Source organism: Antechinus flavipes, chromosome 2 (assembly GCF_016432865.1).
Source record: "Antechinus flavipes isolate AdamAnt ecotype Samford, QLD, Australia chromosome 2, AdamAnt_v2, whole genome shotgun sequence".
Classification (NCBI taxonomy): Eukaryota; Metazoa; Chordata; class Mammalia; order Dasyuromorphia; family Dasyuridae; genus Antechinus; species Antechinus flavipes.
In genome coordinates this window covers 398,625,377-398,636,454 of record NC_067399.1, presented here as the reverse complement: position 1 = coordinate 398,636,454, position 11,078 = coordinate 398,625,377, and the positions used below count along the sequence as shown (strand labels likewise).

Here is an 11,078-nt window from a genome sequence, read left to right as displayed (position 1 = left end):
TGAAAGAAAATCATGACTTAGGGAATCTCTGATATAAATTTAGCAAGGACTTGATAATCAAGGGAATCCAAGAGACCTGAGAAGTCACTAATAAAAACAAAAATCCCTTCTGGGACAGCTAGGTGGCGTACCAGCCTTGGAGTCAGGAAGACCTATGCAAGTCACTTAATTCCAATTGCCTCTCCTCCTCCCACCTCCTGTCTACCCACCGTTCACCAAAAAATAAAAAAATAAAATTTTTAAAAATTCCCTTCTAATTCCCATCTAATATTTTTGTCCCCAGATGGTTTCTTTGCAAGATGTTATCTTCAGAGGTTAATCTACATTATGTCAGTTTAAAATTAAATTTTGATTTGAAATTAACTATTTTAAATTATAAAATCACCTTAAGTTAAAATTTAAAGCCATCTTTGTTCATGTTGTAATAATCAAGTATTGTTAACAAAAGAGAACCTGTGATTTTAAAAGGTATTGGAAGAGGATGTTGTGGGAAAATTATAATCATGCCTAACACATATATAGTAATATTATGTGGCCTGAAAACTCCTTATTTTAAAAAGGACCTATTTGCAAAAATATTTATAGTAGTCTTTCTCAGACCAAAGAATTGGAAATTGAGGAGATGCCCATCAATTGGCAAATGGCTGAATAAATTATGGTGTGTGACTGTCATGAATTATTGTTCTACAAGGAAATAATGAGTAGGATGCTCTCAGAAAAACCTGAAAAATCCTCTATGAGTTCAAAGTGAAAAGTACTGTGTATAAAGTAGTAGCAATGTTATGGAACAATCAGCTATGAATGACTTTACTATTCTCAGCAATACAGTGATCCAAGACTAATTACTCTGAAGGACTTATGAGGAAAAATGCTATCCATACCCAGACAAAGAACTGATTGTCAGAGTATTTTTTTTTCAACTTTTTTTTCTTGAGTATTTTTTTTTTTTTTGAAGGGAAAGGGAGATCTATGTTTTTTTTGGCAACATGATTTTTATGGAAATGTTTTGAATAATTTTACATATGCCTTCTCATTGGAGGGGAGAGAATCTGGAACTCAAAAGTTTTAAAAACAAATGTAAAAATTGTTTTATATTTACCTGGGGAAAATAAAAATATTTTTAAAATTTAAAAACTCCTTATTTTAGTCTATAAATAACTGGAAAGAGTATCATGTGAAAGTGACATTTTCAGAAATGTTCTGGAGAGGGCAAAGCAAGGACAACAGAAATAAAGATCTGGGTCCAATATGAAGAAAATGTTCCTAATCATTACAGCTGCTCAAAAGCAGAATAGGCTATCTTAGGAAATTATGAATTCACTGTCACTAGAGCCCTCCAAAGTTTGGAATACTATTTATCAGGGGTTTTGTGGAAGAGATTCAAACTATAAGGTTTTATAGTCCCATGAAGTAGAATTAACTAGTTTTAGGAGATCTTGGAAATTAAAGCTAGACCCCCACTTTCCAAATGAAGTAAAATGAGGAATAGAGAGGGGAAATAACATGCCTAAGGTCAGATAAATTGCAGAGATGTAATCTAAACCCTAGTTTGCTAAGCCATATTCTAAATCAAGTGATATTCTTACTATGCCTCCTATGACATGTACTTTCAAAATGTGGTTTCAATGAGGTGGGTAAGTGAGAGAAATCTAAGAAGTATGATAAACCGGCACTTGGGGGTAAGTATGAGATTTTGTGGGTATTAGCTCTCCCTTCAGCAGTAAAAAGCTGTTCACCTCCCCTTTCATATGTAATTCTTGTCCATCTTTTCCTATAAATCCACCATGTTGAATTTACCCAACATGTTGGAAGACTTCTTTTAGTATCTTGGGGATATTATGGCACCATTTAAACTTAGTATCTATTGTTCTCAACATTGAAACTGGCCCATCTTTTCTAGTGCATATATATATTTCATAGTGTTTTTTTATGCACGAAAGTCATCAGTGGTAATATGCCTATTTACAAATCCACTAAAACTTTTCACTTCAAGAATATTTTCCTGTCTCCAGAGCTTTTGATACATTAGCATCTCTTCAAGTTAATCAACTGAAATCATAAAAAGGCTCAGACAATGAACAATAAATTAAATTCTGGCAAACAGAACCCATAAAGCAAAAGATTTTTTAAAAAAGCTTTTTATAATGCTATAAATTAGAGTTTTCAAGACATTATAATTACTCAACGAAAAACATTATTTTTGCAAAAGCCTGTTTTGTTTGTTCCACTACTTACCTGATAAATTCCAGCTATGAAAGTTACTGTTGTGCCAACAGTAATTGCATAGCAGCTTTTGTTACAGATTTGTTCTGAGGTCTGGTTCACAGGTAGAATGATGACACTTTCGTTTATGTGATTAAAAATGCCAGGTTTATCTGTATGTTCCACCCCATAACCAGCTTTGTGTACCTCCCGGTCAACTACTTCACCAATCATGAGGCATAACACTCCAAAAATACCCACTGAGATGTGTCTGGATGTTCCAAATAAGAAATAAATTATTCCAGCAAAAAAAGAAGTGTACAGACCATAAATTGGCTCTTGGCCTGCCAGAAGGGAATATGCAATGGACTGTGGGACTAATAAGATGCCTACAATCAAGCCCGACATTACATCTCCAAGAAGATATTTTTTCAGATCATACTTAGGGAGCCATTGCAAGACTGGCATGAATCCCAAAATCCAGTTTTTTGCTTTGGCTGGGCTACAACAGCAAGTCTTCTTTAACTTTTTGACCACACATTCTTTAAAGTCAGTATTCTTTTTCTCCTGAGGCTCCAGAAGAATTCTATGATAATGATGGCACTGGTCATCATCTTTAACAAGATCATTGGATGAGCTTGCATGGCAATCTTCTTTGTCTGACATTTCTGGAGATGAATCTTTCAGATCCCTAATATAAAAAGAATAACATTAACAAAGCATTTATGCACAATTAAAGCAATTCAATTCAATAGATGTTTTATTAAGCACTTAACTACATTCAAAAAGCACTAAATTAGGTATAGGGCATACAAAGACAAAAGCAAGACAGCCTCTGTAATCACAGCTTGACAGTCTTTGCTACATTATATATACTACTTCATTATTGAAGTACTATATACACAAAGCATACACAAAAATATTTTTTGATACAATTAAGAATTCTGGACAAAATGATGACCAATAATAGTTCTAAAAGATTGATGATGAATGCCTCCCAAATAATGTTTATAGGGGTAGAAGAGAGATGACTATGACCTAAATTTATTTGATTGTGTTTATTTGGGATATATGGGGCCAGTGATACTGATGGGGAAAGGGAGGAAAAAAACTAATTTTTTAAAAAATGTTCAGGAAAAAATGAAGTTAAAAGGGGTAAAAATAAAATATACTGGATATGAAATAACAAATTATTGTTAAATAAAATGTGTATTAAAATAAAGCATTTTTTTGCCTTATATGGGAAAATGTTCATGTCTGTGTCCATACCTTTTGATCCAGTGATACCACTACTAGATCTACACCTCAAAAAAAAAAAAAAAAAAATCAAAGAAAAAGGAAAAGGATTGGTATATAGAAAAATATTTAGAGCAGTTTTTGTAGTGAGTGGTAAAGAACCTGAAATTAAGGGGTACTTCTCAATTGGGGAACTGCTGAGAAAATTATGGTTTATGAAAGTAATAGAATATAATTATGCTATTAGAAATGAAATGTCTAGTTTTATTGACACCTGGGAAAACTTATTTGATCTGATGTAGAGTGAAATAAGCAGAACACAGTAACATTATAAAAATAAACTTTTAATGATATAAGAATTCTGATCAATGTAGTGAACAATTCCAGAGTGCTCATTTTGAAAAATGATACCCATCTCTTGACAGTCACAGTCAATAAACATTAAGTGTTAAGTACCTGGTATCTGCCAGGCACTGTGCCAATATAAAGAAAAGCAAAAGACTATCCAGACAGTCTCTGCCCAAGTTCACAACCTAACAGGAGACACAGCATGTAAAAACAAGCTATTTCAAGATAAATAGGAAATAATAGAGGAAAGGTAGTAGAATTAAAAGGGATTTGGGAAAATCTTCCTGTGGAAAGTGAGATGTTACTTGGACTTAAGCCAGGAAAGCCAAGAGGCAGTGATAAGAAGGGACAGCATTTCATACATGACTGACAACTTGTGAAAACTCCCAGAGTTGGAAAATGGAATGTCTTGTTCAATGCACATCAAGGAGACCAGTATCCTTGTAAAAAAAAGTGTGTTGTAGGGGAGAGGTATGAGGTATAAGTATAGAAAGTTGGAGGGAGGAATGCTAAGTTATAAAGTGCTTTGGACACCAGAACGTTTTATATTTGATCTTGGAAGTACTAGGAGCCATTGGAGTTTGTTAAGTAGAGGAATGACATGGTTGAACCTATACTTTAAGGAAAGAGAGGGTTAAGCACTTGGGGCACAGAGTAAAACATGCCTTTTGGATATACCCAACATAGGAATGTGTTTTATCTGACTATGCATACTTGTATCAAGAATTTTATCTCTTTTACTGGAATGGGAAGGAGGTAGCAGAGAAGGGACATTTTTGTTAATTTAAAAAATAATATAAAAAAGGAATATTCAAATTTATTGAAGATTTTGCAGTTCCCAATAATAACATACATGTACATGCATATACACACACACATACACACACAGAAAGACTGGGAGGTGGAAGAGAATGTGTTTAAGCTGAAAGGTCTTTTATAAGAGGTGATATCTAAACTGTTCTTTGAAGGAAACTTATGAAGAGTTGGATGTGACTGAAACAAGAAAAATTCTGAAAGATGGAGGTAAGGAGAAAGAACATATCCAAGCATGAAATTTACCTATACAAAAGCAAGGAGGGAAGAGATGGGGTATTGTGTACAGAGAACAGTGAACAGACCACTTCTAAAGTAGTAATATTAAATCAATCTGAAAAGATAGATTTGGGCCAGATGGCGAATGAATAAAAATACATTTATTAAGTATTTACTATATATCAAGAACTATTTTAAATAATAGGTTTATCAACAGAAAAAGCAAGAAAGTCTTCCTCTCAAGGTGTTTATTCTCTAATTGAAAGAAACAATACAAAAAGAGTTCCATTGTTGGGCAGATAGAAATGTCCAGAAGTTCTAAAGGTAAATTAAGAGGAGCTGATGAGCAATATCTAAGGAGCATTAGGTTAGTTAATTATAAGTAGGTCAAATTAGTACTAGAGGGTTCAGGGAAAAGAGGCAGGGCAGATGATAAGAAAAACTGGGGACTATTAATGTCCCTGGGGAGAAGGGGTCTTCCTGCTAGATGAGTTCTGAGACAGTCCTGGGCCACAGGAAGGGACAAAGGTTTCCCCAGTCATAGCAGCTCTTCCACTCTCATTCTTCTCCCTCTTTCCCGCCTTGGCTTGGACTAAAATGCCAGATTTACGTTCATGTTTTCTTCTAGAGGTATAAGCTCTAGAATAGCTCCCTTTGGAGCATGATCAGATCCATGCTCTAGAAATACAATTAGGCAACTGTGTGAAGAATGAATTGGAGAGGGGAAAAATGGAGGCTGATCAGATTATTTCAGTAATTAAGAAGTAACTGACTGAATTTAGGGTGTTGAATGAAAAGATGGGGAAGATGCAAAAGATATGGAAGTAGAATTAACAAGCTTGGCAACTGGTGAGGAGGGAGAGGAAAATTTCTCAATACTAAGGAAAATGAGTGAATTTTACCAAAAATACCCCTATTTTTCCTGGTCATAAGTTACAAATACAGCCCCTTCCCTTGCCTCAGGGTTATCCCAAAACCCATTCAAGAGGAAGATAAACTGTCCCCAGTGATGTCCTTTCTCCTATATGTTCCCTTATCATCTACCTCCCCTCACAAAACCCATAAGGGATGTCTTCTCTTTTCTCTTCAGCCCTCAATCGATGGACTTTGTGTTTTAGATGAAACGGGAGTAACTATTTTTAATGGTGTTACAGAAGACCACCAGGTCTTACCTGCTACTGCCTCATCCTTTAAAATAAAGTTTTATTGATACCTTCTTTTTTCCTGAATAAAACTCCCAGAATCTCTCTCCTCTTCAGCCAGCCCATATAACATGGTTTTTTAAAGATTAAAAAAAAAAAAATCAACAAAACTAAAGTACTATCAAAAAAGTCTAAAAATAGATGTAATGTGGCACATTTATGGACTTACCACTTTTGTAAAACACTAGAATAGCAGTGTCATATCTTTTCTGAGATCATTCTTTTTGATTTTCCAATACTCAGTTTGGATTGTTTTGTGATAGTTGTTTTTTTTTTTCCATTTATACTATAATCATTGTGTATTATTGTTTTCTTAATTCTGCTTATTTTACTCTGCTTCATATGAGTCTTTTCATGCTTTTAGTCATCATATCCATCATTTCTTACAATATAATATTCCAGTATGTTCATGTATTACAATTTGGTTAGTCATTTTTCAATCTCTAGGCATCTATTTTATTTCCAATGCTTTGCCATCACAAAAAATGCTGATTTAATTATTTTAGTGTATTTGGGAGCTTTCTTATCACTGACCTCTTGGGCCTGTAAACTTAATAATGAAATGCCTGATACAAAGGATATAAATAGTTTAGTCACTTAATTTGCATAACTCTAAAATGCTTTCCAAAATAGTTTTATAGATTCACAACTCAATTAACAATGTTTTAGTGTGTATCTTCTTACAAGCTCTCCATCATGACTAGTCCTATGTTTTATCATCTTTGCCACTTTGCAAGGTATGAGTTGAAGACTTAGGACTATTTTGATTTATATTTCTTTTATTATTATTGATTTGGAGCAGTCTTTCATAAAATTATTTATAGTTCATTTGTATGATGTCTTACAGCACAGTAATATTATATTCATGTACCACAAAACATCTCATTTCTCACAAGGTTGAGCTACATGTCTGACTTCTCTACCATACATTTTATCAGGAATTGACTTGCCCCTTTAAATTGTAATCTCCTTGGGGGCATGAACTGCCTTCCTATTTTCATACTTCTATCTTTCAATGCTTACCACAGAGTTCTGGTACATATCAGGAACTTAATATATATTTATTAAATTTGGCTATTATTTACCAACTTAGTGACAGGTTATTTTTATATTTGTTTCCCCAGTGCTTACCACAGTGCTTGGCACAAAGTAGGTGCTTAATGAATATTTGGCTAAGTAAATAATGGTACTTCATGTAATATTAATGTGCTGTAAGAAATGATGTCTGTGATGAGTACAGAGAAACGTAGAAAGATTCATATGAAACTGGTATAAACAGAAATCAATAGAGCAAAAAAACCTCTGTTATGTCAATGACATAATGACAATGAAAAATCAAAAGTGTAGCTAAATTATAAAGATCAAGCATCCAACTCAAGAAAATATTAGAGGACACCTCTAAACCATCCCTTCATGGAATGAGATGTTTTTAAAATTTTTTAATGATATCGGCTATGTTCCTTTTCGCACGCGCGCGCGTTTTCTCTCTCTCTCTTTCTCTCTCTCTCTCTCTGCCTTAAAGAAAATACTGTTTGTTATATAGTAACCCTCTGACAAGGGTAAGGATCTACCTTACCCCTTAAGGATATTAGGGGAAATTATGACGATATGAAAAAACAAAACCCCCAAAAAACAATAAAAACCTATTTTATAAAATTTTTCACAACATTGAGCACAATGAGAAGTACTTAATATTTAAAAATGTGATTAATTTTAATAATGATTTTGTTGTTCAGTTGTTTCAATTGTGTCTGTCTCTTCATGATCCCATTTTGAGGTTTTTATCAGTAGTAGTTTATTTTTCCAAATATAGGTAAAAATAGTTTTCAACATTTGTTTTTGTAAAACTTTGTGTCCTAAATTTTTCTTACTCTCACCCGTATCTCCCCCCCTTCTCAAGATCAGCAAGCAATCTGATATAGGTTAAATCTGTACAATCCTTTTAAATATATTTCCATATTTGTCATGTCGTACAAGAAAAATCAGACCAAAAGGGGGAAAAAAAAAAAAAAAACTATGAAAAAAGAAAAAACCAACCAACAAAAAAGGTAAAAATAATATGCTTCAAATCCACATTCAGTCTCCATAGTTCTCTCTCTGGATGTGATTAGCATTTTTCATCCTAAATCTATTGTAATTGTCTTGAATTGCCACATTGATGAAAGGAGCTCATTTGGGGTTTTCTTGGCAGAGATACTGAGTGATTTGCTATTTTCTTTTCAAGATCATTTTACAGATGAGGAAACTAAGGTAAACAGGGTTAAATGACCTGCCCAGGGTCACATAGCTTGTATCTGAGGCTGGATTTGATCTCAGGTCTTCCTGAATCCAGGCCTAGTATCATCTAGCTGCCCCAATAATGAAGATAAATGATAATAAATAATAAATTTTAATAGCATGATACAGTGAATACAGTGCTGGACTTGGATTCTGATACTATTCTAATTCTTAGCTCATTTCTCACTTGATTATACTACTTTGAGCTAAAAAGGGAAATGGTCCATGGACACGGAGCTATCATCTGTCTACAGGCAAGTCACTAACCCTCTCAAAATCTCATTTTCATCATTTGTAAAAGTATTATCATAATGCTTACATAACCTCTCTTACATGATTGTTGTGAAGAAAACATATTTTCAACATATACGAACATGAATTTTAATTATTCCCAGTAGGGAACAACTCTTATACTCGTGCCTCTTATTATGAATGTCTGTTATTGGATAATTGTTGCTCCAAATCAGAGATTTCTGAAATGAGTTTTGATTGGGGAAATGGGGGTAGGGTGGGAAAAGGAGCTAATCCATACAGCAGGACAGGGATCCACATTGAGGTGAGGGGAGCAGAGAAGACCCTGGATACCCAAAAGGAAATATAAAGGCAAAGTGTGGGGATAGGAATCAGTAAGCAGGAAGACACCAAAAATACTTTAGGGACCAGGAAGTAGGAAGGCACCAAACACACCTTGTTCTACTTGGCAGTTTGCTTTGTACTCTGGTGAATATGACATTGGCAAATCATCTGCCAATAGACATTTAATAAATGCTCACTGACTAACTTACTAGAGCAATTTTCTAAAGACAGTCATTCTGACCTTCTTTTCTAGGATTCAGGAGTTTGCCAAAGTTCCCAATTCCACAAAAGCTCCTAGTTCCCCAGCCTGACAGCAGTTCTAAGCTGATTTTCACTGGGCACAAAAAAAGCTTCCCTGTCTGTCAACCACAGAGCAACTGCCCTAATAACTATAGGGTCAAAGGGACTTTTCCACTGTCAATAAAAATAAAATAAATGAATGCTGCACAGTTAGGCACAAAGCACATATTAGCAATAATCTTGGGCCTTGTGTGTTATGTTCTATGTATCCTCGGTGTTTCCTTATCCCTTTTTCTAAAATTTGATCTCCCCAGGGAGATCTTCTGCCTCTCCAGGGCCAGGCCAATACAAATAGTCATTGGTATGCAGGCTATAAAACAAAGTCTTTAAAATTTATTTTCTGACAACCATCAGGTCTTTAGGGACCCAATCAGTTATATTGTCATAGGCTCAGTCAATCAGTAATAGGAATCATAGGATGTAACAGAGTAAGTGTAGCACTGGGGTGGAGGGAATGGGAGTACAAAATCCTCTACCACTAACCCTGGTGTGACCCTGGACAAATCTACTTCCTTGGGTTGTGATTTCTTCACTTATAAAATGGAGAAGGAGGGAGAGGATAATTATTTCTTGCTCTAAAATCCTGTGATTATATCACCCAAAAAGTCCCATGTAAGGGCACCAAAGACCAGGCCTCTCTAAGGACAGGTGATCCTGCTCCTTGGAGGTCTTTTCCAGTTCTAAAGCTAGGATCCTTTATAACACAGAATCTTTATAGCCTGGGGAGCAAAAAGAGAAGGCCTGAGTTGGACAAGGCGCGAGAAGAAGTTCCTTCTCCTGAAAAATAATTCCTTCATCTTTTAAAATAAGTGGCATGTGGTAGATAGAATGTTGGATTTAAGTTAGGAGACATACTTTCTAATCCTATTTCAAACACAGCTTTGTGTCCACTGGCAAGTCACAAAACCTCTTAAAACCTCAGCTTCATCATTTGTAAACCTATTATCATAATGTTTACATTATGTTATGTGCATTGCAAAACAATAACTTAAAAATGCATTGTAAATAAAATATGTTTTCTAAAGATTTCTATCAAAGAAATTAAAATAAAAAAGCTTCTGTTAATCTTCAGCTATCCAGAATGACTCATTCTGCATTGTGGGTGGAGTTGTGAACTGATCCAACCAAATCCAAAAGACTTTAAAACCGCTCATATCCTTTGACCCAGTAACTCCATCACTGGGTCTACATCCCAAAGAGATCAAAGCAAAAGAACTTACATTTACAAAAATATTTATAATAGGTCTTTTTATGGTGGCAAAGAATTAGAAATTGAGGGGATACCCCTCAATTGGGGAATAGCTGAACAAGTAATGAACATATGATATGTGATTGTGATAGAATACTATTATGTCACAAGAAATGATGAGTAGGATAAGTTTCAGAAAAACCTGAATTTATATGATTGATTGCAAAGTGAAGTAGAGTAGAATCAGCAGAACATTGTACATAGCAATAACAATGATTAGCTATGAATGACTTAGCTATTCTCAACAATTCAGTAACCTAGGGCAATTCTGAAGGACATGTGATGAAAATGTCCACCTCCAGTGAAAGAACTGATGGGAGTTTGAATGTAGATTTTAATGTTCTTTTTTTTTTTCTTGGGTTTTTTTGGTCTGCATTTTCTTTTGCAACATGGCTAATATGGAAATGTTTTGCATAATTGCACATGTATAATCTATGCTTCTCAAGAAGAGGTAAAGGAGGAAGGAAGAGAATTTGGAATAAAAATTTGTTTAAATGTTTCTTTTTCTTTTTTTTTTAACATGTAATTGAGGGGAAAAAAAGGAAAAAAATTAAAAACAGAATGATTCATTCCCAAAAAGCCCCAGATAACTGAGGTTTTATCCTAGCAGAGACCTGATACTTTAAACTAAGAAAATCTCTCTCTATGCAGAAATA

At 34.5% G+C, this 11,078-nt stretch overlaps 1 protein-coding gene across 3 annotated transcripts in view; it reads right to left on the bottom strand.

Moving 5' to 3' along the window:
- The window catches only part of SLC26A2 (solute carrier family 26 member 2), a 31,684-nt gene that overhangs the window by 10,619 nt on the left and 9,987 nt on the right, over positions 1–11,078 (bottom strand). For 2 of the 3 annotated variants that reach the window (XM_051978689.1, XM_051978690.1), the window contains one exon: positions 2,236–2,893. In XM_051978689.1, coding sequence (XP_051834649.1) covers positions 2,236–2,868 — 633 coding nt within the window. In that variant the 5' untranslated portion in view covers positions 2,869–2,893. Of the gene's footprint in view, positions 1–2,235; positions 4,551–11,078 lie in introns of those variants that run through there. The other variant, XM_051978691.1, reaches the window with a different exon arrangement.